We start from the raw sequence: 27,086 nt of genomic DNA, 5'->3' as shown, positions 1-27,086 counted from the left end.
AACAGCTGTGCCAGCATATAACCCCGTGAGAGGGCTGTGGGAAAAATTCAGCTGATATGTTTGTATCTGGCTCCTGGCTATGCATGTGATGCAAACACACCTAGGCTGTTGCTAATTCAGACTTTACTACCTGCTGACCATCTCCCATGAGCTAGCACAGCCTGGAACTTGGAAGGAACTCGGCCACAATCACTCTGGGTGCATTCACATACCTGTGTCATGTTCTTTGCAGCAAACCAAAACAACTATTGCAGTTACTGGATTACTATTTTTCCTGTTTTGCAAGGATGTTTAATTCCTAAATCCCTCATTCAGTGTTTTTGGATTTTGCATGCTTCTGGCGGTTTCTTTTTTCCACCACAGGTGCACCTGAAAAATAAACCTGTCATGATTTTCAGCGTTTCTTCTATTCCACGATTTTGGATTTTTCAGTAAGCTGTAGAACAAATCCTCCTATGAGCATTTCTATATTAAGGAACCACTTAATGTCCCCTCAGGTCTTTTGTCACCTCTCTTGCAGAAGAAATCCTCTAGATAACCTTTGTAACTCTTTGTGATACCAGCTTTCATGGTGCCTGCAAACTGAAGAATATGAAGCATAGGTGTGTCCTGGAAAGAGATGAGAAAAAACAGCTTCTATATTGTCGGCAAATGTTCTCCCTGCTTATATTCACTTTGCATACAAATAAACAAAAATGTAATATTTTATTAGGAATCCAGTGGATAGAATAATGGACTGTAACTCAGCAGAGTTCGGTTCACAGCTCTGCCGTTGGCTTATTGGGCAAGTCATTTGTATCATCACCATACAGCCTGGAATAATGGCAATTTCCTGGTAACACAATACAAGCTTTGAAAAGGAAAAATATTATGCAGAAGGAATAAGAATAATATCCCTCTAATGATAATAAAATTTTATGTTTTATGTATATGTTTATGTTGTGCACAATGGAATGAACCATATTCTCTTCTGCCTTATGCTTCATCAGTGGTGCTTCTAACTGGTTTCCATTTGAAGGGCTACATATATTAATTTTAGATGTGCCTTCAGATAGAGGTGTGATTTTCCACTGAAAGTGATAGCATTTCACTGTAGTAACACTGGGCAATATTTCCTGCATCTTTATTTCTGTTGATAAGCCATAAAGAACTTACCACTAAGTTTAAATACCCACCATTTAGGGCGATGGTGGGGAGGGGTTTTTTTTATTTGTGAACTGAGTAAATACGTTGCACAGACTCTTGGGCTGTAAAGACTGCATGGGATTCCCTGAAATTAATTTGCATAAAGTAGTAATTTGTGTCTGCATTTGCTCTTTAATTCTTCTCTGTCTCTATGGGTGACAAAGAAACATTTATTTTGCCATATTTTATGAAATGTAAATAATAGATACATTCAGGACTAGGTCCTGAATACCTCAGCTGGTAGACACCAATGTACTTTGAGAGGAAGCAGGGTTGCTTAGGCTGATGATCTACCCCCCCCCCCCCCAGTTCTAAATGCCAGTCTTGCAGTACATTATACAAATGTTCACCATGGTTTGTTAGCAGCAAAGTGTCACCCAACAGTACACACTACCTTCTATCAGCCATTACTTTTCTGTCACCATCATCATCAACTGCAGCTTAGGAGAATCTGTGCATCGTTTCTTTCCTTCTGAACAATTTCCGTTGAAATAATTGACATGCTTTTATGGTAATTTGGTCTCTGCTATTTGTTATTGCACCATTTCTCAAAGAAAAATGCAAAACTAATGCCCTAGAACAGAAAAATTCAGCCAAATTACTTACCAGTAATCCAAGGAATCATGGATAAATCCAATACTCAAGTGACTTCTCATTTGGAATTTTATACAGTTTTCACCCAAGGGCTGAGATTTGTTGGGGTTTTTTGGTTTTGGTGGTGGTGTGTTTTTTTTTTTTTTTTTTGGTTTGGGTTGGGTTGGGTTGGGTTTTTTTGTGGATGGAGGGGTTGTTTGGTTTTAGAAAGGTAATATTGATGCTCTCTATCCTACAGCACCTTTATATCCCTTCTGAAATCTGTATCTGCCAGCACCATCACTCCACCCTCAAGCTTTCACTACTAACACCAGCTAAAAGTATTTAAAGGGGCTGTTTCCACTTGTTTGGTGCATTTCATTTCATGTTTCTGCCTCTTTCTTTCTTCATTTTTCAAAACAGTCAGTGAGAGAGATCATTTAAGCCCAGTGTTTTGAAGTGGCAGCCAGTAAACAGCCCTATAACATGATTAATGAGTACTCAGAAATAGTTTGCTGAAGCTTACAAGTGAGTTGGAGTCAACAGAATTTGTGTTAAAGTAAATGAAGATATTCCACTTATAGGTTGAGACCTTCCCTGAGTCCTTCCCATGTAGCATATGCTACATTTTCCACCAATTTTTACCACTGGCTGGTGGTACTCATGTCAAAGTGTTACACAATCACAGAAGTGACGCTCAGAATCTGGACTTCTGACAAATTAAACAGTAAAGAGGATTTTGATTTCCATTTAAAAGCAGGAAATTATGATCAAGGTGTTTGATGAAAACCATAAAGTCTTAAAAAAATTGCTGTTCTAAAAATAAAAACTAATGTTTGATTCTACCAATGGACATATTTTTCTTGATATCTTTTACTTCCATCAAGCTTGGCTTTCTGTTGAATTTCTGGGCTGCTATTTTTTTTTCAGAGGAAAGATGCAGCTAAGGCATCACAGATGTTGCTCCGCTGGTTTAAGCAGGGTCATTGCATGGAAGGCTTTTGGGTTTGATAAGTGAACATATTTTGAATTTCTCTACTTTCATTTAGAAGTTTATTGAGTAAGTGTATTCTCGTGGCTGAGAGAGCCAGCATCTCAGCAGGGACGACATAGCTCACAGGGGGAAACATTAGCTCTCTTTTAACCTCCTGAAAGTGGAAGTAATCTGGGAAGCAATGAAGTGATGAAAGCACAGGTTGAATATTTTCATTGCTGCCTAAACCTTAGGGAAGTTCTGTGACGACACTTTACTCACAGTGCTTGCACAAGCAGCTTCCACACAATGAGAGACAGAGCTGGAATAAGTGTGCTCTTGTGAAAGTGCTGATTGCATCAACAGGTCCTGCCTCAGTGAGGAAGAAGTAAACTCACCTTCCAAACCCCATATTTTGGTTACTAAGGTTTTTCAGTACTTCTGGTGCTCCAGGACTGCTGTGAATGAAAGAGGACTCGGTATTTTCAGTGCTTTGAGCTATGTATGCTCCTTCTCCATCTCTGTGCTGGGTTGGAAGGAAGGATTTATGTCTTGAAACCTTTTATAGGTGTCACACTGAACATTTCACTCTGGTGATGCTTATGCGGAGGCAGCTTCATTTAGTAAATTGAGCCTAGATCATCTAGTAGTAAATGATTCCAGCATGAAATGAGGTGTTGATCTAAATCCAGATTTTTGTGAAAAATACATGATTACTTGTGTTCTCGGCACAGAGGTGAAGATTGGCAATGATCCCTGTAGGATGTGGATTTCAGAAATGGGTGAGGCTGGGTGGGACATCTATGCAATTCTGCTTGTTTGATGAAGGATGAGTAGAGTATTATGAGCTAAGATAGTATTATTCTTTCTTCTTTTTTGCACAAACAACAAACTATTTGGTCTAACTAAAATACCAGTGTGGCTAATCCTACCTTCTTAACTATTCTCAAGGAGTGAATGCCTCAACAGTAAATTTTGATGGAAGCTATTAAAGATGACAAAAATATCTTTATATGAAAGGAAGTGTAGGGCAATCTGGCTGCAGAGTTCAGAACATTCAGAATTCCATGGTTATTGTAGTATAATACCATAGTCAATTATATTTCTTATTTTACATTTTTCTTTGTCTCTTTCTCACACAAGCCTAGGCTATGAATTCATAATGTTAATGAAATGTGTTGTGATGTTCCTGTAGGCTGCTGTGAGAAAATAATGACAGTATGAGGAAGGTGATTCATGATGTAGTCCTGAGTCTCTAAAGTAGGACTTTATGACTGATTGGGATATGAGAAAAATGGACTGCAATGTCTCAAAAAACCTTCAAAACCCCTGACAGATCAAGCTACAGTCACTGCAAGGATTAGCTGTCTCAGCCCAATAGACATTTCTGCAAGAAGTTCTAGTGATTTGTACTTGAAGCCTTTTAGTCACCCAAAACCTGGTGGGTTTTTTGTGGTGTGTTTCTGACAACTACTCATCCTCTTCTTCAACCAAGCAGGTAACTAAAGCCTGAGCCTTCTCATGAGAAAAAGAACTGACTGACAGCATGCTCTCTCCAACGCATAAATCCTGCTCAACACTGAGGATCAGGAGTAATATGATGCCAAGGCTGGTCTCAAAATCCAGACCTATGGCTGGCAAGTGTGGTGTTTTTATTTCTCCTTCTCATTCAAACCTAGAACAAATGCAGAAACCTTTTAAGTTTCTCTCTTGTTATTCACAGTTCTCTTTGTGACTGCTGAAGAAAGAAATGTATAAAGCTATTTAAGAAATATGTGTAGACATGAAAGTGCTTTAAAAGTGTATAAAATACAGCGCAAGTATGTCTGTTGCTTCTTCTCCAGTCATATGCTACACTTTAAAAAGCCAGTATGTTTTCTTCCACAAAAAGATCTTTATATTTCTGAACTTTCAGAAGGCTTAATCAACATAAATAACAGTCCGAGCATGATGACATCATATTCAGTCCTAGAGTTGTGCATCTCAGCTGCTTAGTCGTTTAAATTGGTGGAAATAAGCATAGCAGTTAGAAGTTTTCAAAGGTCAAAGGAGCTACTGTCTTTTCAGCTTCGAATCAGCTGAGAGACTCCAGTTTCTTGGAAATATAAGGCCAAGGCTGCATGTCTGCATCTCTTTTCCTCCCTCCACCCCCTTTGAAGCACTACAGTAATTAGTTTAAAGGGCAAATCACACCACACTCAGTAGAAGAATCCTTTTACAGTGCAAGTTCCTTTTTATTTTCTCTTTCATTTGAAACTAAAGAGGAGTTTTAGCCCACATTGTGTACTGAGATATTTGACCGAATGTTCTTAACCAAATGCCAAAGAACTGTTCACGGGTTTTCAATAACATTATTACTTTTCAGTACAAATATGACAAGTTCTTTTATCATTCCCTCTGAAGAGAAATAAGGGAAAAAGTGTTCCTCAGAGAGCAATTTGTGAGAAAATTAAAATCAAAATGAAAGCAAGAGTCTTTTAAAAACTTAATTTTAAATGTGATTTGTTGTCTTCTTTATGAAAGTGGCAGCGTGATTTCTGTGAGGAAGCCACCTCTCACCTAGGCTTGCCATGGAAAAACATTCTTTTTTATTTTTTTTACTGTCAGATGCACTGTTCAATCAAAAGTTATGATTAGAATCTGTACCAAATTACCTGTATAACAGGACTCTACATTGTTTTAGCAACCGGTATTCCTTTAATGTCTTTACGAATGACTCTTTCCGTTGTTTCCATATATTTCTAGCTGCCATTCTGCTGCTGAAGTGAAACTGTACCGGCAGGTTGTGGAGCATTTCCATTTTGTGGCATACACAGTCTTTTCAGAGCTGGGACCCACACACTGGCGCTCCAGGGACTTCTGGCTGCTCGCACTGCTAGTAGTTTTGCTTTGGTTCGTGAGACTTTACCTGCATTATTTGAGCCAATGGCTCTTCCTTCAGACCATCTCAGTACCTGTTACAAAGTAAGTCCTGCTAAACTCTTTTCTCAGTCAGAATATTACTCCAAATAACTTGATTCAAAGCAGTTCCTTTGAGCTATGAAGAGAATCAATGACTAAGACTTGTGCTAAGGGCTCTACATGAAAGCCCGGATAGGAGCCTCTGCAGAGACTAAGATCAAGGACTGCATCGAGATTCTAGATGATCTGATATGCAAATGTGACCCTAGGAGGTCACATTTACATATCAGGTAGAGGTGTTAGTAATGTAAACTTTAAACCCAGAACACAATGTGTCCATCTGTGTGTCTTGTGTCAATGCCTACCTCTCTTCTTTCTGAGATACCTAGCAGGTGATGTATCTTCCAGAAGAATCATTTATCATTTTGGATAAAGTATTTCAAAATGCCTAAGAAGTGCACAAAACTGAAGAAGCATTCAAACCATATTTCATATTACTGAAGTGATCTATGAGTAAAATACTTCTAAGAATTTAACTTTGATATATGTTTTACTGTGAGTACTACAATGGGTTGACATATTTTAACTCTATGATACATAGACTTTAGCTCAGGAATTAGAGCTCCCTAGAGAGTTGCAGGAAAATCATTGCTTGTCACTACTTACATGAAAAAAAGGTGGAAAACAAGTCCACTAGTGATATATACCTGATTCTCTGCATATGGCTGTGGGGTAGAGAATGGGTTTACAGAACAAGAAACTTTAATCGTGCTTAGGAAAGGGACGATTTCTCCAATAGAAACTTTTTTTTTATTTGTTCACTTTAAGGCATCGCGCAAACCTGAATCAGTCAGTAGGAGCCAGTAGCGTACAACTTTCCAACCTATATCTGCTGTGATAGTGGGATTGATTATTGGTAAAATTTGTACTGAGTGGACTCTGGACAGTGCTGGGTATTATTAAGGTGGTCTTCTAGATCTTAATGCAAAGCCAACCATCTCTCACTTCTGTCCTTGCACATCCCATGTGTGCTCAGCCAGCTGGTGTTAAAACTTCTGGGAGGCCAAGCATCGAGAGTCTGTGAAAACAAAGGAAACTCAACAGAAGGAAGCAATGCATGAGAGAGTGGTGGTCATGTTCAAAGCCACTAGTCACAGCTGTCCCAGGCAGTCAGCTAGATAATGGATAATGTTCTCAAGCCAAAATGCCCTGGATCAGCATCCCAGTCTGTAGCTGTGTGCCTGAACAACATAAGACTGAGCTGAGCACTCTCTGCTCCTAACAAATATGGTGGTAACACTCACAAGTCAGAACCAAAGTGAGAATCAAACCACTTTACGTTTAGCTAGGAACAGAATTTAAGCCACTTCAACTAGATTGAAATTTTTGCCTAAAATTACAGCTCCTGTATGTAGCTCACATGGCCATGCAGTTCATGTCTCTTACAGTGCCAGCAAATTTCTCATTGTATGAGCTTTGCAAATCTCGTGATCTCATGGTGGCAAGAGGAACATTTCCAACCACTTTAGGCATGCTAAAAGCTATGTTTTCCATATCAGATTTTCTACTTCATGCAATGCCCAAAGGTGCTGCAGTATGCAGATACAGGTAAGCTTCTGGGGCCTGTGCTCATGATGGTGCTTCTGGGAGGTAGCATCTTTGTATAGCCTTTCCTGCACAGTCCTAAGGGCCTGGAGGTGCACCTAGTGAACTGAGAGTCAGAGGGGGTCAAAGGATACAGAGGCAGGAGGAGAAAGTTTCTTTTTTTTTTTGAGTAGCTTTATACAGTTTTTGGTCAGAGGGTTGTGATGCAGATAGGGATGCAACTTTACAATGCAGCATGCAACTTTACAATGCAACATGCAACATTCTACTTTTTTTTTAATGATCTGCTTAGGAGCACAGACAAACACTCTCCTTTTGCTTTTTTTCAGATTCCAGCTCTTTCCTCACACTGTTGAACTGTGTTACCAGAACTCATTGCTGCACACCAGTGAAGAGTTGGTCATGGTTGTGGTGGGACCCCTAACCTTGAATGCAGGGCTGCTTCTTATGGTCCTGATCAGATGGGGCTGTCAGCAGCTGTTTGACTCATTCCCTTCCTTCTTGTCAAAGTTTATCATAGCTATGGGATTATGGACAGTGCTAGACCCCTTGGCAGTGTTAGTAGTGGATTCATTCCTGGGGGTGAGTCACTTAAAATAACTTGAACATGAGAATTTGATGTAGAAGTTTGTTTTATTCAATGAATCACTGAAAGATATGAAATTCCACCCCTGGCAATGGAACATGAAAGTTAAAAAGAAATTAAATAATAATGTTATACATTACCTTTTTATTAACAACATTCCCATCTAATGGAGTCACTGTGTTTCTACGTAAAACTAAGTGCACTGTATAAGCCATATACGGAGATAAGAAAGTAAATCCACTGCTGAAGTGATTGCGTCTGCTTTGAAAAGGATTGCTGCAATTTTAGATGTTAATGGAGATGGGTTAATGAGCAATCCTGATTATTAACACTTCAGATTTTTCTAAGCACTGAAACAGACAAAATGAAAAAAATGGAGGTTATCGCGCACTTCTCTGACATGCAATGTAGTTAATATAATTTTCTGGCACTCCTAAAAAGACTTGTGAGATTGAAAGATAAACAACTTTAAGAAGAGAGCTTCGTCATATATAACATCAGTAGAGCAAAGCTCTCAAATCTATGTATGTGCTGTGTAGCCCAACAGTACTTTGGTGGCTTTTATCACGTCCAAGGTAAATACCTAGTCTCCCAGAAGATGCAGTTCAAATTTGGGTCTCACTGTGTATGTGATACAGGGTCCTTTTGATGGGTGTGGGATTCTGAGAACTTTTCTGGGGGTGTGGTATTGCTCGTCTTCTGCCCTTGTTGGTCTTTCAAAGTCATCTATGTTTCTGTTGCTCACTCTAGATCAAGCAGTAATCCAAAGGCCTTGCTGGGGATCAGGTTTTCTCAAATCTCTTGGTTCCTCATCTGCTAACCTGTGCTCTGCAGGTGCTTTTTACTCTTTACATTGCAATGGTTTTGAAAATTAAAATTCAGCTCTTCAATAAATTTAATTGGAGCTCACTTGAGAGGTAACTGCAATAGTTTGAGCATGTGGCAACACACTCTAGTTTTCATTTGGACAGCCTGTATTTATTTACTTATTTTTAAATTTTGTGATATAAAACATGCACAGAATTGAATTTTAATTGTAATTACTCTGATTGAGATACGTTTTTCTTAAGAGAAAAAGAGGTATTCCTGCAATAACAGGGCTAGAAATATCTAAATGCTTAAAAGGCTTTTTTCTCCGTTCTAATGCTGATGTATTCATAAAAACTGGAAGAAAGGCTGAGGTCTGCCTTATCTTTCCCACACTTGGATTGAGAAAATTGTTGCCATTGACTTCAGTGGAATTGTGCTTAGTTCTACACAAACAGAATCATTACCAATTTCAAATAGCACTTGGTCAGGAGGAAACACGAGATACAAATAAAGTAACTTGTTTTTTCATTACAATGTTAAAAAAAATACACACCTCTCTGTACTTCATACTGAAAACTTGGCAGTCTTACCACCAAGATTATCTTTGGTAGGAACTCATTTGTCCAAATATTACACAATATACTGTGTGTATCCTTTCCAAAATGAAACTATATCTCTTACATGTGTTTTCATTATTGCATTTGTAATTTTTTTTCTCCTGGCATTCTTTCAGCAGCTATTTCAGATTTACTTGCCAATCTATTTTAGATCAAACCTTTTTAAAATATTATGTTATGGTAATATGAGTTATTTTAGTGCTAGAATGTATTTTAGTATCCTAAATGACCTTAATACTTATGAAAGATGACAGATAGCCCTGGAGACAAAAGTTTTTGTGTTTACTAAGTAATGTTTTTTTATTGCCAATGAAAGGCTAGAGGGCAGTTGCATTGGTGGGGGGGATGGGTGTCAAGTAATAGTCCAAAATACTGTGTCAAATGTGTGATTTCAGGTTTGATTTATTGTCAGCTTGTAAAAGGATGTTCCAGGGATAAAAAACTCTTATGCAGTTCAAGTTCCAGTTCTGCCAGAGCTTTCCTGGGACCCCACTCACTTCATTTGTCTATAGCTTCTAAAAAGCAGACAGTAACATCTCTTTGGCCACGTGGATACGTGTCATCATAAAAACCAGTAGACATTGCAAAAGGCTCACGTGACCATCCCTCAGTGATATAAGTACTTGAGAGAGACGTTGACAAATGTTATTTAAGTAATTTGAATTAAAGACACCTTTCTTGGATCATGTCTTTGAGGATCACAGAAGGTATACAGATTGACAGAATATCTTTGTTAGAAAAAAAGGATAGAAAAGTGTAGTTCTCTCATACCATCTTTGCCTTGCCAGATAAAACTGCTTAGATAAGAAAGAAATTTATTCTTATTTGCCATTCAGACTTTTGCTTCTCTGAAGGAATGTCAGGACGTGACTGCTGTGCAGAGGATTTTTCTTGGTAGACAGTTTCTTGTGTTTTTTGGGTTTGGGCTTTGTTTGTTTTTTTTTCTCCCAGAATAGAAGATATAACTGAGAGATAGAACAGAACCAGAGTATTTTAATATTTTTGTTACCAATCTGGACAGTTCTGAATTAGTGACTAGTCTTTATATGTCATGACTGGTGTCCTGGGACCTTTAATTTCCATTATAGAAACCTAGCAGTGTTGCAAAAGATGAAGAGAGAACAGAAATGTCCTCAAGAATCTCAGTCCTTTTAAAGCTCGTCATTGGACTTGTAGTTGTTGTTCCTTTACTGTGCATGTCACTGCATGCATAGGAGGTAGCCAAAAATGGGAAGAAAGTTTTGACATTTCCTAAGGATTAATTTGGCCAAGTTGCTCAGAAAGGTGCAGGTTTCCTGAAGCCTAAAGGTCACAGACTCTCTCTCTGAATGATGAACACTGGATGTTTTGGTGGTTCAGTTTCACATCCTTGCAAAATGTGTCAACATGATCTAATATGGGTATAGCTGTCACTGTGTCCCTTTAAAAAGGAAAAAGTGAAGCAAGAAATTTATTTTAGCTCTGAGCAGTAGAAGATCCATGATATGTATTTAAATTCTTCTAAATTGATCCAGCAGAGGGCAACAATATGTCAATACAGAAGCTAGTTCTTAAGAACTAGATATGGGGGGGGGGGAGAAAAAGGAAAATAATAGATTTCTGGAGAAGAATACAAATCATTCAATATTATGCCTACTTGGTCATAGAAATAAGGCAAATTTCAGCCTTCTTCCCTTTCTACTTTTCCTGACATACATTAGTAGAGTTCACTTTGAGTATTTTCACTGTTACACGGGTTTTGTTCAATAAGTCACCTCTATAGGGTAGATTTTAATTGTACTAAAATCCACCAGAAAATAGTTTATTTCACATCTTATGGTTAATTTCAAATTCTGTATAGCAGAATCCTAAGTTTCAGACTGTGTTCCTTGCAAATTACACTTAAATTCTTCTTGTAAATAAATTCAGGTTCTTTTTCCTCTATGGTCTAATCAGGTTCGATATTTTCTTACATTGATTTTTTTCTCCATGACAGCGATTTGGGAACAGTGTAGACAAACCAATTGCTGATGCTGCAAAACTCTCCTGGGTCTTTCTGAGAGCTGAGGAGTCAGGGGTTCCTGGTGCTTTAATCACTGTGATGCTTTATACAGTCCTGTTCATGATCTCGTCGACAGTATTGTACCTGTATTTTTTAAGGTATGCCTCTTTATCTTATTATTCCCTTAGGAGCTTAGGCTCATGCCCCTTCTCCTGTTAGATAAAATAAGGTGACATCAGAAAAGACTTATCAGTGTCACACATCCAGAGCCCAGAATTGCAGATAATCAAGGAGGGGGTAGCTTCTGCTTAACTTTTAATGCACTGGGATTTGCTGGGCACTGCAAGTCAGAGATGGAGCCATTTACTTCCTCACCAGGAGCACAGCTGGTATCATGGTTTTTCATAGAGTCTAGGAGCCTCTGCTTGTCTGGCTTCAGGCAATGGTGTCTGTGTCAAGGGCTTAAGCTGCAAAGTGTGTGTACCTTTTATATACGTATTTTAGAAGATGTTGTGTCTTATAAGCAGGGGTTTTGTGAGAAATAGGAAAAATTTCAGAAAGCTATGTATGATATGAAGTGCAAAAACCTCTGAGTTTGTAGTGGCTCTCAGAGCCTTGCAGCCTTTTGATGATACAGTATTTTTCACTTGATGTGACTGAGTCATTGTGACTGACTTAATCCAAATAATTTTTCCATGAATTCAGCCCATTTTCAATATTCAGTTCATCATGAAATTTGACCAACTACCTTTCTTGCCACCTTCCTAGTAGACACAAATTGCAGTCAATAGGGACAGGTGTGGGATGCTGAAAATTAATTAGATAGGATGTCTAATATATTGAATGAAAAAATGTTGGGTTTTTTTTTCTGAGTGGCTCATCTCTAATGTAGTATGAATTTTGTACTGGCCCTCTATTCATCCAGTGATGAATGTTGGCAAGCACCAATAAAAAGCCATATGCAAAAGCAAGCTGCAGGCGGATGTAAGAATAGAAAAGCCCAGCATACGCCCTCCATATGACAGAATCATCCCTCAGTCACCCTCTCACAGATTCTGCAGATTCTGCAGCAGTCAGGAAAAGATAAATGGCCATCTAAATTTCTGTAAAGTATTTCAAAGCTTCTGCATTCCTGGAAGCCGTACACAACTCCAATGTACTGGTAGTCTAGTTAATTAGTTTTTGGGATGTTAATGCCTTCTTAATCATTGACTTAATAGTTTTGAATAGCTTCATAAGTTTTAGCTGCTGTCGCTTATTACTCAGGAAAATTAATTTAAATTAAAACATTTGTAAGACAGGTTTTTATGAGAATATTACCAACATCTTCATTGTCTAGGGAACAGGTGCAAGATCATCAAAAGTACCTTTCCTTCTGGATCAATTTTCCCATAATGTTTTCCAATAAAGGGGTGGGGGAATAATGTTACTAAGGGAAAAAAAAGTTGTCTTAGCACAACACATTTCAAAAATGATTCATTGCAAAATACAAAAGCAAAGGGAAAATAACAAAATGTGTTACAGTGCATAAGGTCTTTGAAGTTCTTTGCTTGATAACAAAAGGAGACATTTTGAATACTGGAGTCTGTACAGAGTAAAATTATACTATGATCTTCTGCAATTGGATCAACTTTCTCTTCCTTGTGTGTCTACAACCCAACACAGTGGGAATCTTGGACATAGCTAGGACTCTTGAGCAGCACACTGTCAGTCCAACAATGATAGCATTAAAACTTTTAAAAATATTTTTAAGGAAAATATCTCTGTAATTCATAATACTGTTTCCTGAATATTGATATAATAGCACTTGTTTTCAAGAGAAAATAGTGCTATAACTAAGGCAGTAGCATCCCTTTGTGTGAGTGTTTCTCAGATGTTATGTCTAAAATATATTCAAATGTAATGTTGCTCAGCTCAGAAAACATGTTTTTAAACAGACATCCACCTTACTTTTTGCTTGTAAAGTAAACCAATATAAATATTGAGGGATATCTTCTGCCTTAAGACCCCAATCCACAGAGACTGGATCCAACTTTGGCTGTTGAATGGAGGAGTTGGTGCCATTTTTTAGAATTACTCAGCAGTTTGGCATTAAACTGAAGTGTTTGACAGTGTGTAAAAAAAAAAGAGGTAAGAACGCTGAACCCACAAGACCACCAAAGAAAGCAGGGGACGTGTCTGTTTCTGCCACAGCTAAAAAGCTTCATGGCAGCACTGATGAACAAGCAGGAAACTAATGAAATCATGGACAGGGGATAAGCAGCAGTAGACATCTATTTGCATCTTTATAAACCAAAATATCTCAAAAAGTCTGGCTCCCCTTGGGTGTCTTGGGAGTCTGTAGTACATCTAGCATGGAGAGATATTCTAATTACTTTTTGGAAAAATGAAGTGGGATTGGTTGCAATTCCTTCAATTTAATTCCTCCAGACATTAGAAACAGACAGGAATTTGTTGGTGAAATGTTTTCTGCACTGTGAGAAAATGCAGACCCCTCTCAACTAAAAGTGTCTGCTGCAAGTGTCTGAATTTCCTGGTATTGAAACATTATTCAGGGAAAAGCTTCAAAAATCTACATTTTTCAGTGTTAACAGCAAAACTGGTTTTGTATTTTTTAACAGTGGTTTTCCAAAAAAGGATGAGAAAGGCTCAAGTGAAGATGTAATAAATTATTTTAAACCACTAAAATTACCCTTCAATTTTTGGTTTGTGTAATTCTTTGAGAAGCCCGTTTTTTTGACTGACTCTGGATAGCAAATCATTTCAAGGTTTTCTGTTCTTTCTGAGAGATAAATAAATGAACTTGTAGAGTATTATACCGATTCTCATATGTCTATAAAATGTAATTTGAGTTTTGGTTTTTTATTGTATTAGCAATAGAAATAACTATTTTATATTTATAACAACCCATGTTAAGGTACAATAAGTGTTTTATTATTTTCATGATGAAGAAAAGAAATTAAAGCAGGTAACAGGAGCAGGCTGAGTCCTTTGAACAAAAGGAAATAATTTAGAAGACAGCCTTCATGATTCTTAATTAATTCAAAGTTAATTATATTGTTTATAACCATGTGCTTAAAATCTTCATATAGAAAATGTTTATGGCAGCAAATAGACAGTAATTTAACTGCATTAAATTTTACTGAATTTGAAATAAGAATGTTACATTAAGTGAGCTTAAATAAATGGCAAGGTCTTTCTCTTGTTTAGCAAGATAAACGACAAGTCATTTAACTTGCTGACCTGGAATTTCAAATACGAACACCACGGAATAATATTGCTTCAACATGAGCAGAAGGTCAGAAAGCCCACCAGCTTGACTGCTAGTTTTTTAACTAAGTACCAGATAATTCTAAATCACTAGTCAATTCTTGCAAAAATGTATCTATTGTATGAAAAGATCATCTGATGTAGATCCAGAGATTAAGAGAAAAACTTTTCTTTGAAGACACCGTGGAATATGCTAAATTACTCTGTGAAGGATATTAGCTATTTATAAAACATAATTTCTACTTTAGCGTGGTTTAAGTTACTCTAGTATCCTGCTTTGCCTTAGCACTGATTTGCATTTCACACTTTAAAGCATTTTCTATTATTTCTTGTAGCCAGTTTGTTTATATTCCCAGGACTATCTACCTCTTGATTAGGTTTTCTTCCACCTGCTCTCCCCTTTATAAGAGAATCCCAAAATGACATCTTGGATGCTACAGCAAATTTAGGGCTGCAAAAAAGAATGTTTCAAATAAAAGAAAGGTGGGGAAAAAAGTACAGAGAACACCTTTCCATCAAAGCATGAGATATAAATTCCTAATCTGACGCTGAGCCAGGCTGCCAGATTTTGGTATCAGAATAGCTACTCTCTCACAGAAACTCTTGGATATAGAGTTTGACCCTAAGGTACACATTCCCCTTTGAAGAGAGTGCTAAAGCTCCTCATGAGATCAAGATGAAAAAATGTCTCTTGGTGCATCTCCTTATTTCTGTTCCACACCAAATCTCAGTTGTGGGCAAAAGTGTACTGAGCAACTTATTGAGTGTGTTTCTCTACACTTACTGTGAGCACTGTAAAGCGTGATGTAGAACTGGTGAAAAGGTGAAGTTCATTCTGATTTATTTGAAAAACCCTCTGCCTCTCCCATCTGGACCCATTGTTCAGCACATACAGGCCAATACAAGACCCAAGGATAAGGACCAGTCACAAGAACTGGCACAAGTGCTGCTATACGCGAGAAGGATGAGAGTACAGAAGGTCAAAGGAGTTATGCCTGTGCTATGTCTCCAACCTACCAAGAAATGAAGGACCTGTACAGCCCCACTGAAGTCCAGGCATTTTGTTGGTTGTAGAGCCCAAACAGCAATCCATGCACTTCACATGATTACCCAGCCAGTCTCTGAGGACAAAAAGGTTGAAATTAGCACCAAGCAACGGCTGAATTGTAGTAAAATATTAGTTTGCAAGAGGGTATGAAAGGAAAGATTCCATCTAATATCCAAAACTGAGATTCCATATTTCCTGATCTTTATTTTCTGAACCCCTGTTTTGGAATAAAAGTAGAATGAAAAAACGATGAATTGAAGAGGTTTGATTTGAATCCAACAGCAATTTTTTTAAGTTTTTAAGTTTATCTTAGGCTAAAAATGTGACACCAGACTTTTCCAAAAGCCTCACAATATTTCTTGGTTTCACCTACATTAGGAAATACCACACAGCAAGCCTTTCTTGTGGTAGAAAGTTTTACTGTGTAGTGCTTAGTCAATTCCTTACCACAGCACAGAAATGTCATAGAAAAACAAAGCCATGAAATGGCTTTTCAATGAAATGAACTTTTCTAACTTCAAGCAAAGTTTAGATTGTGTAGAGTCCAGGCTTGGGTTTGAAAATAATGGTGAGTTGTTCCTTTCCATATGACGTGGTTTGCCCATTACTGAACCCTGGCACACGAAGACTTCCATTTATGCCTAACTATGGTACTGGAATAGTTACCCAACCCAATGCTAAGGACAGACATTAGACATTCTGAAGGAAAGTTAGATCAGGATCTTTTTGGGAAGTCAATATTTTTAAATAATTAAAATAAATTGCTGCTACATTGATGTGATTTGATTTGGGTACCGTAAATCCTACAGAGGGCTGGGGAGGGCTGTATGTCGGAGAACTTGTTGGAAAGAAGCTTCTTACTCATGAGTCAAGAGCATAGTCATGAAGGTGAAATCAAGATTTAGAAGTCTACAAAAGGATAACTTTTGTAGGATACCTTCTTCTTTTTTGTGTGTGTGAAGAGTCCTTTCAAAAATGAACCCACCGTGTCTTTTCTATCCTTAGGCTACATAGCGAAGGTTGGCTGTTGGATGTATTTCAACGTATTCATGGTGAGGAAGGCACGTTCTTTATTCCACTGGACTTAGAGATTTCCAGTCAGGAGCTGAGCTACATTATGAAGAGGGCTGAGCAGTGGAGAGGAGTCAACGGTGAAAGACGGATGGTGAGTGGTGAACAGAGTCTGCAAAAGGAATCTGTGATCCAAATTAATGCTTTGTATTTCTGGGTGTTACCAAAGAGGACATAGATATTAGAAAATTATTCTTAGGATGCTTCATCGAAGGGAGAAGTTAAGAAGCATGTTCAGGAGAATTTTGTGATGTTGCATGTGCATTGCCTGAACATCATAAGGGGTTACAATCTGCTTAGTGACCAAAGGCTTAGAGGCATCACTGGTGTTAAAAATGATCTGTGCCATCTACTAGTTCTTGACTGGGTCATAGAGACCTACTACTTGTTTAAATGTCAGTATCATCCCAGATAATTTCTCTGCCAGCTCAGCAAACTGAGGAATTCCATGAACAAGTAGAATTCACTCTTTAAAAGGGCATAGGTGGGGCTGCCCTGAGAAGGGGGTGTGAGTTTGGTCAGCCAGAGATGATAGCTATGCTCTGCTTTCTGGCCCTTTCCTTTCAGGATTGCCCAGAGGAGTAGGGTAAGTTGGAAATGTGCAGGGGAAGGTGCACTACTTTGGTTATCAAAAATAACTCTTTCTTTTCCATTAAGCCACTAGTGTCTAGTCTCAAATACAGACCTAAGGCTGTGATGTATAGGAGATTAATTTGTGTTTACAAAGTGTCCAGTGGTGGTGGTGCCATCCACAGATGAGGCTTCTGAGCATAATTGCTTTCAGAGGATTGAAAATAGAAGAAATAACGTGGTCAGCAGTCTGTGAGGCACACTGTCTTCCTTCTGTGAGGGACTTCTTCCTTGCTTTCTAGTTTTGCGTCAGTGTTATTAATTCCCATGGGGCTATTTTATAAACCAGCTTTTGGTCAATTGTTAAAGTGCTCAGTAATTTGATTTGTACATTTATGAATACCTCTGAATACAATGCTTTGTTTGGTAACTCTCCTGCTTCAATGTAAAAATGAACAGATTCCATATAGGAAGGAAATTAGTCCTCTTCAGTACATATGAGTTGTTTTGTTTTTCTTTTCTAACCCACTGGGACAAGGACTTCAGATAAGGGTCTGCAGGTTTTTCAAGTCTCTATAGCTAGCTCTGAAAGATCGGCATTTTATAAATATATAGCCTCAGTTGTCACTATTATAAACATCTGCCACAGCTGTAATTATTTTCCACTTTTTTTCATGATGACAGTTTGTACCCTGAAAGGAAAAACTGAATGAAAAAGCAGATAGTCAGTAAACTTAATTTTTGTGGAAAAGTGCAGAGCAGAACATGGTGTTTCAGCAGAGGGGAGGGAAAAAGTTGGAAGGAGTGAATGTGTTTCCACAGCCACCTGCCTCCACCATTCCCACTTTTTATGCAGATAGAACTTATTTATCCCAGTAAGTAAAATAACACTTTTTTTTTTTTTTGCACTTGAAATCTTTCTACAGTAAGTCAAAGCATGACCACTGATGATTGGTTTTGATTACCTTTGTTACAAGGTTAAACAAAGAATATATATAGTGGACCTCATTTTACATGTCAGGAGGAGGTTTAGGTAAGATATTAGAAAAAGGTTCATCACCCAGAGGGTGGTTGGGCACTGGAACAGGCTTCCCAGAGAAGTAACAGCACCAAGCCTGACAGAGTTCAAGAAGCATTTGAACTACTGATGCCATATGGAAAAAAGGGCAGATAAGGCAACTGCAAACAACTGTATTTCTGTTTTGAGTACTGAATAAATTTCTAATATTATTACCAGTGCATAATTTCTTGCAGCAGTGCTGAAAGGGCTGAATAAGAGAAAAAAAAGGAAAAAGAAAAAAAGAAGGGCAGGTGGAAAGGAGAGGTTGAGGATAAAGACGTACATAAAAGAATGGAAAGAAAAATTTCTGTTCTGTATACAAATAGTGTGTTTCTGAATGAAGGAAATATGGACTGTCCACTGCTACAGTAACACGTACTTCAAGGGCCAGAACACTGAAAAACATGACCCACTGCTATAGACGCATGTAAGTGCCTAGTTTTGCTCCCAGTATGCAGCCTGACATGCATGAAATGCCACACTGAAATGTGTCTACCTGACCTTAGTCTGAGATCCTTTAAAATGGACCAAGTCTCAGCTGAATCCAGCAGCACGGAGGGTGCAGTCAGAGCTGAGGGAAGAATCCCAGTGCTGTGTAGGCAGCAGTGCACATTTCATTCAAAAAAGCAAAGTCAAGCACAATTTTGTCTTTACTGAATCCCTAAGTTTCTGATTCTATTCTGTCTACATCTGCATGGATTTCTTGTCCTTTCTTTTATATTGGTCCTAACCAAATGCCAGGCTGGGGCAACGTTAAACATTCCTGTTCTCTATGGGACATATTGGTGCAGTCTATATAATAAAAGAAAGTATGAACAATGGGGAAAGACTGCAGAAATTTGCATCACTTGTATCAGCAGGATCTCTACTATCTACTTCAGTGGCACAGGATCTGCCTCACAAATGGGGGAAATTTGCGAGAGGAGACTGTGGTCCAAAACTCCAGAATTATCTGTACGAAACACAAATACTGTGAAAAAAGAATCAATGTTCTTCAGAAACCTGAAATCTTCCCCTTCTGCTCTTTTTTTTTGTTGTTGTTGTTTATATTATTTTGATGGAAAAGAGAATCATCAAATGAAGTTTGGTAGCTCTTTAGTAAATCTAGTTTTGTAATAAAGACGTTCTCCATTGTAGAAATGTGTTCTCCATATGGAGCATCTCCCTGCAAGACTGGGAACTATATGTACAGGTCTTTTATGTTCCTAGGCATTGCAGATACTGAAAGACCCTTTTTTTCAGCCATAGATTTGCATAAGGTATTTGTCTTGTCCCTCTCTTTTTGTATGTCTAATTGTACAAGGTAATCAGTATGGAAGACACATCACTAGCCCTTATTGCGTGCATTATTAATGTGCTAATTTTTAAATAAGATACGAAATTAACTGTGAATAATTTTTATAAAGGGAAGCATGAGACTGCCACATCTTACATCACTCCATATAAAGAATATATTTTAAATGGAGGTCATTCAAGTAAATAGTCAGTCAAACCTTCTGGAAAAAAATAGGTCTACGTTTTTGCAATATTTTCTTGCTATTAACCACATGCTTCCCATTTTTATTCCCTGGATTAAAAATTGCCCCATAAATGGGTATTTTATAATATGCTTAATTTCCTTTTATTAAATTGATAAATGCAGCAGCAGAGGACACATTTACAATATGATGAGAATTTAAGGTTATTGCATTTTATAATTTTTATATTGTTCAGAGAAGTGATTTGTCATTTGTGGAATGACATCCATGCCATCATTTCAAGGTATTTTTAGTCATTCTTTTGATAGGAAAAAGGTCACTTTCTGTAGACCAGGAAGACATCAGTCTATTAAACTAATTTGCCTACATGCAAATTTTGTCATTTTTACCTCATTAACTATTTATCATAGAGTAAAAAAAAATATATATTCATGAAGGGGCAGCTAACAGCCTGATGGAGCTGGAACTAATATTTTGCAACTCTAATGATTTTTTGCATCCTTAATTAGATAGCATAAGGTTGATATGATTAGGTCAGGATGTAGTGTTTTTCATTAAAATACATTTTAGAAGCTGTATTCATAATCTGCCCTTGCAATTAAATAATGAGCCTATGAGTTTAATATTATCGACCCAATTATTATCCCATGGAAAAGTATACTGTTAATAAATTTGTGCCGTAGGACCTTCATTAGCAACAAAACGAATTATATTTCCAGGTACACAGATTACATGGCCACAATCACATTTACGTAGTGGTTTGGAAGGCACTGTGGGGAGAGGGCCACCAAAGCCCTGTACCACACAGAAATGGACGTGATTTTTTTCGAAGAAGTCATTTACAATGCCTTTAATGAGGAAAGCTGCAGAGAAGTAAAAATGCCACCTACAAAGGCAGACAGAAATGTTTATGGAAACAAACATTTGCAGAAATAGTGTTCTGTGCACCTCTGCTAGGAGGGAGCCTGGACCTCTATTCTTCAACCTATGGAGGCAGAGCTGAATATTTACTGATCTTCTACTAGAGATGGTCACATGTTAAATGTGTGCCAAATTGTAGAATTGATAAAATCAGGACCAGTGGCAGACAGGAATACATCAACTTGCCATTGATAGCAGATCAGTGACGAGGTTAGGAATCTGCATTTTAGCGAGCCTTTTTCTTTTTTGTAGGAATGATAAAATGACAATGTCTTCCTGTCCTCACTAAGTAATCAGTTTTCCAAAGTTAAGTACCAGTTCAGAGACAAGGCATGAAGTGGGATTTTCTTTTTGTCTAAACAAATAAGAGTGTTTAAAAAAAAAAAAATTTCTAGTAAAACAGCTGAGCAGGAATGGTCTTCTGAGGGGGATCTACTCTGGCTGGATTGGTTGTTAAGTGTGCAGAGACCAGTGCATCACCTTGCTCATGTTTAAAACCTCTGAACTCTCTGTGTAGTGAATTGCTATTAGCAGGAATAAAAAGGAAAAAATCTAGCCTTTATAGATTTTTACTGGATTTAGCCCTCCAGGTACCACCCCTACTTGCAGAGGTACTTTTTACATAATAATGCTAACGATGAGTAAAAGTTGTGCAAGTAGTAAGCTAAACCAACACAGTTAGTATACCAAGCATAGGCCCAAAATGGTGGCACATAAGGAGGGTTTCTGAAAAAAAATGCAAGGTCTGTAGGCAGGAAGATAATGTGAAACTTGCACTTGAAATAAAGCCTGATGCACTGCAAAATTATTTTAATGAGACTAGGGCTAATTTTCTAATTTTAAAATGATATTATAGCAAACCATAAAAAATTACCCGGCAGTAGACTTTTGAAAGGAAAATATATTTGTAATTATCTTGAACACACAAGATTACTTCAGGGCCTATTATCGACACAATTTTTGGTACCACTTTACACTAATTTGCATTTATTACTCTCAGGCCAACTATTAATATGTTAATAAATAAGTCATTAATACTTGTTATTTAATTGCTATCTATTTATTCCTGTTCAATAATGCATTAATTACTTGTGAATAGTTGAGGGCAAAATCCTGCCCTTGCTAGTGGAATCAGCACTGGCAATACAGGAAACCAATGTCGGACATGTCAGTGTTGCAAGAGCTGTCAGAGAGCAAGCCATTTAAGCCATTTAGCACCAGGAGGTTAATTTCTGATCTTGTCTTAGAGGAAGCTTCATGATCCTCCAGTTGGTCTCTACAGCAAAGCTGTTGGACCATGGGTGGGGGCTGATGAAGGCAGGCAGTACTACACCTGAGATTGCTGTAATTTGTCTATTCTTAAGATTCTAGTCTTGCTGCCATACTGGAGTTTGGAACCTGCTTTCACAGACAGGTGGATGATGGCTAGAGAAAAACAAAGGGCAAAAATCGAAGTTGTTTGAGATCTGGCGCTGGACTGAGGACAGTGCAGCACATAGTGTATAGTGAGAAATGGAAATAGGTACATTGCTTTCTTGCAGTTGGATATTGGAAATAGAAAAAGAGGATCCCCTACCATGCCCTGATTCAAAATCCCAGATTCAAGCTCTTTGGATTCCCTTGTATAAGTAGACTGTAGTGTAGATCCAAAAAGGCTAAAGAATATATTGACAGCATAATTGGTGTATTTTCTGTTTGAAGCTTTAGCACTACTCTGTGATTTCTTTCCTCTTTTTGTTTAAAGAAATGGATGGTGAGACCAGGTCAAATTTTGAACAAGAATTTTAGCTTGTCTCTGTGGATCTAATAGATCTGATCATCTTAAATTTGATCTCTTTGAAGAGTAGGGTGAATTTTTCCAATGAACACAGACACAAATTTTGGTGTTGCCTTTCAGGAAGCCTGATTTCCAAAAGATAGGTGAAAAGTTGCAGGAGTATATTGAGGTAAAATAAATGAGGAAATGAGCTGGAAGGGATAACAGCATGTCACAGATTGTGTGGTCCTGAAGGAAAAGTCATCAGAGAACAAGGTGGTAATAAGAGAAAAGAAGGGAAAGTGGTTCAGGAATTTGTGCAGAAAACACAACCATACCAAGGAAAATAGAAAGAAGATGAAAGAAATGCCAGATAAGAGAACCTGATAGGAACAGATAACTATACAATAATGGTTCTATAAAAGAATTCTCTTCTCAAATTGCTGATTTAGATATCACTGATCTGCAAATGTAGACATGAAAACATGTCGAGAAACCAAAAGAATAATTTCCTTTTTATTCATTCACGCTTCTGTTTGCAAACTCTTTCGAACTGTGAGTTATACCTTATAAATGTAAGCTCTACCTCATGTACACTCTTTTATATCTTTAAGAAACAAGAAATTGCTGAGACCACTCAAGTTGCTGTAGAAAAGGTCTTATAACTTTGATCTGTGGTTTCTTTTCCCTAAACAAGTTTCAGTGATCTTTTGGAAGCCTAGCATTTTGTAAGTTCACAATTAGATTTATTTTTCCTAACCTTAACCCATATTGTAAAAATTTTTGAACTTGCTCACTGGAGCTCTCTGTACAGTGTCTCCAGTAGTTTTCACTCTATGAAGAATCAAAACAAAGTTTGCTGTAAGAGTTGCATAGGAGACTAGAAAACAGCATCAAAGCTGACTGTAAGCATATCCAGAAAAATTCACAGTAATATAGAATTTAATTCCTTTAACACCAGTATGAATAAATCACTTTGTTCATCTGAGCTAATGCACAAGTGTTTTAACCAGTACAAGTAAATCACCCCATTGGACCAGGGCAATTCAGCTCAGCATATTGAGGTGACAAGTAATCACCTATCTGCTACAGAAATTGTAGGATGGAAACCTTGACCCCTCACAGTCAACAGCAAAACTTGCAATGACTTTATTAAGGCCAGAATTTCCATCTATCTGTGTAAGCAAAGGAGAAGGGAGGAAATAGGGCCGTGTCTCGCTGAACTTCTACGTGATCTGTGTATATAAGGTCAGATTCTCATCTGGAATAAATTATTGAAGGCAGAGTCTGTTGGGTTTTTTTAAGATTAAATAGAGATTGAAAGTCATGAGATGAGCAGAGGGAAGGCTCAGCCCCATAAGGGGATGTTACAGAAAAAAGAGCAAAATGTAAGGTCAGAAAAGAGCATAGCACTCTGTCGCCTTTTAGATTTAAAACAAAATGATTTCTGTATGAAACGACAAGGCCTTGAACTGTGTAGAATCAAATTGGTCAGATGGCCCTGAAACACTTTGCTTGCTGTTCTTTCAGAGTATTTAGTCCACAGAGACTGGTGGGTGAAAAGAAGAAAGGGGGGAAATGTGGATGGTTGGAAGCATCTGGAATAGCCAGCTATGCTGACCATATCCAGGCATGCAGTTAAACTTCACAACTGTTGATTAGTAATTCATCACAAAGTGTGTATGTGCAAGCTGTGGAAAACAAGGTAATGCAGCCTAGGTAAAGGAAAACTTCTTTTGCCTGTGTGAATAGATCTAACGAGTGCAACTGCTAAAACAGATGTGCACACAAAAAGAGTCTTTGTAATAAATTATAACAATGGTAGAACGGATATAATCAACAAGTAGACTAATGAAAACAGCATTGGAAATTGAGTTGGTAGAATAACACTGCACAGGAATTGCTTGATTCCATGTTGTATCCCATCTTAAAGAGCTAAAAAAACCCAATTAAAAAAAAATAGAAGAAAAAAAGGATTAAAAAAACCCACAGCTATGCAAGTTTCTACAAATCTGAAAGTTGCATGATAATAAGTTAAGTAAATAAAAAAAGAGATAAAAAGAAAGGCAAATTATTCAGATCCAAGTATTATGAACAACTTACAACACTTCTTTTTTTGGTTGGCATGTGATAGTTCGTGATAAGACTATAAATTGAAAACAAAATGATTTAGTCAAACTCCATGGAATTTACTTAGAGAGTTTGTAAACATGAGCTTGTGTTTAGAAAACACATATCTTGTTTCTCTTTTCAATATATATTTGGTTTCTCTTGTCAATGAGAACTGATTTATTCAAGTCTCTTTTGCTCTCCCCATTATATGCACGATATAGTATTTCCAGAGTGAGTGGTAACAAATAATTTTAATCCTATAATCAATAAATGAAATATATAAAGGTGTTATTGCAGATGAACAAAATTAATAGTCTGCTGACATACTTCTGATTACTATACTGTCAGAAAGGTGATAATTTCTGTAATGCTTCAACAGACATTGAAACTGTTTTGTCAGAAAGGTTGGACAGTGATGGAGGAGGAGCACACTTAACTGTAATTTTTGTAGTAATTCATGGGAAGCTCCATTGACATGTGCTAATGGCACTTGATTGCCCTCAAGATGTTTTCACAACAGAACTCTGCGAGTGCCACATCAAGGTTTGCTCAGTCAAATAGTTTTTTCTCCTTGCATCTAGATAATTTGTGACCACAGGCAAACTTTTGAAAATCCAAGGTGGTTTGCAACACTCTGTTGGGGCAAATCTGTCATCAACTGGCTGGTACAGATCGGTGCACTAATGAAGAGCAAGCTCTTTGGGTTTTTTGTCATTTCTGTGCAAGCAATCCATTTTGTTTCTCCTCAGTGGCAGGGTATGTTATACATCTCATCCTGTATAATCTGACTTACATTATAATTTGATTCATACACAGCCTTTCCACAGAGATTAATTAGCAGCAGGCTTGAAGTTTGCAAGTGAAAATATGATAATTAGTTTTCTTGGAACGTTAACATTTCAACACTTCAGGTTCTCTCCATCTTTGTCTTCAATGAAGCTGCAGTAAACGAGCACTATTTCTCTTCTAAATCAGACTCTTGTGAGGTTTGAAATACAGACATTTTCATCAAGCTGGATAATTTCCATAGAAAATTTACTAGCTCATGAAATATTGCAGAGGTAATTCATACAATGGCTCCCTCCTCCCCTTGGTAGGTTGAAGTATGATGTGAGCAGTTCTGAAAACCCCCAGGACAGTCACTTATTTAAAAACGGTGATTCCTACTCTTTGTGACAAAAATCAGCTGACTCTTCATTTTTTGCACAAAGCAGAATTAGCCGATAGGTCTCTCATATGGTTGTTGGGTAGTGTTGTAAACAAGGTTACATTAACACCTTTGACTCCCTGCACTTGCTTGCTCTCTTGGAGTGTATAATACAGGTAACTCATTTGGCACATACAACATCTCTAAGACCATTAACTTAGCCAGATTCTGAAAACAATTAGCAATATATCTGAACAACGAGAACATTCAAGGTTACAATAGTGAGTAAAAATGTTATATGAAATATCAACCCCGATGATTTAAAGACATAATGTAATTGCTAACAGATGGGGCTTAAGAAAAAACTCACATTATGGAAAAGTTATTGTGGTGTTGTCCGTTATGGGTGGGTGTAACTGTTTAAAAACTAGTATTTATTTAATAACTTGTGATTTATCCTCCTTGGTGCTGAACAAATTTCTTTTTTTCTAAGGATATGATTTTAAAAATCTCAGTATTCTCTAATTACTAGGTTTATTTCATCTTACAGCTCTGGCAGACATACTCTGAGCTCGGCCAGGGTACTGTTGATGACCATTGATCTAATTAGGTAAAGGGGAAGTGAAATACTTAACCAATACTTAACATATAAATTACTATGTAGTTGTGATCTTGCATATGCAAATACATGAAATTCATGTGTTAATTATGTATGTAACTGCAAGCATGGCTTTGCAGATCAGGTTCTTTATTTCTTCCTTTAAAGGAAATTACTACCATTGTGTGATTGTCACACAGAAGACCGCTGACAAAGAATGAATTACTTTAGATGCTAGAGAACACTTAAGCAATGTTACAAAACTGAAGCCTTGAGTAGCTAGCTTGCTTTCTAATAATGACCTTTAAATATTCTGGGAACTAACGATATTAGCATACAAAAATCCATGCGCTGACAGCATAGACTACTGAAGATATCCGCACAGAGCAGAGCAAAATCCCTTTGCCCACCATTGGGGCTGATGGGATATAAAAAGTACTGAACAAGGTCTATCTGTGAATAAGAACAGCTCTAGGAGACAGTGGAAGGCTGAGGTTTTGCCCATCTGTGTTTACCTATGCAGTGAGTTTAGCAAAGATACACACTTGCTCTCAAGCCCAAACAGGTCCATCCTCTTTTCTATCTTAATCTGCGCTCAGAAGGCAAAGCAAACTGTGCCTGAGCCTACAGGTAAGCTTTGACTAAACTAAAAACAAGTGCAAGCAGACTGAATATAAGTCACGGGACTCAGTGAGGATACTTGTCCTTTCTGGTGTAGATATGCTAAAACCTGTGGTCTCAGTGGGCTAGAAAGCCCATCCCTGGCCCAGAATTTGAAATAGCTACCCTTTGAAGATGTTTAGAAATAGGGGCTGAATTAAACT

General features: G+C 37.6%; 1 protein-coding gene across 5 annotated transcripts in view; it reads left to right on the top strand.

Annotated features, from left to right (window-relative positions):
• Nucleotides 1-27,086, top strand: part of LOC108494298 — a 192,121-nt gene that overhangs the window by 120,601 nt on the left and 44,434 nt on the right. For all 5 annotated transcript variants that reach the window (XR_001873808.1, XM_017808657.1, XM_017808656.1 and 2 more), the window contains 4 exons: nt 5,477-5,695; nt 7,567-7,819; nt 11,226-11,389; nt 16,555-16,714. Coding sequence is in view for 4 of the 5 variants with exons in the window: in XM_017808657.1 (XP_017664146.1) it covers nt 5,477-5,695; nt 7,567-7,819; nt 11,226-11,389; nt 16,555-16,714 (796 nt within the window). In the remaining variant the exon portion in view is untranslated. The remainder of the gene's footprint in view (nt 1-5,476; nt 5,696-7,566; nt 7,820-11,225; nt 11,390-16,554; nt 16,715-27,086) is intronic.

Source organism: Lepidothrix coronata, unplaced genomic scaffold (assembly GCF_001604755.1).
Source record: "Lepidothrix coronata isolate B3197 unplaced genomic scaffold, Lepidothrix_coronata-1.0 Scaffold23, whole genome shotgun sequence".
Lineage (NCBI taxonomy): Eukaryota > Metazoa > Chordata > Aves > Passeriformes > Pipridae > Lepidothrix > Lepidothrix coronata.
This window is presented reverse-complemented; position numbering and strand designations above follow the sequence as displayed.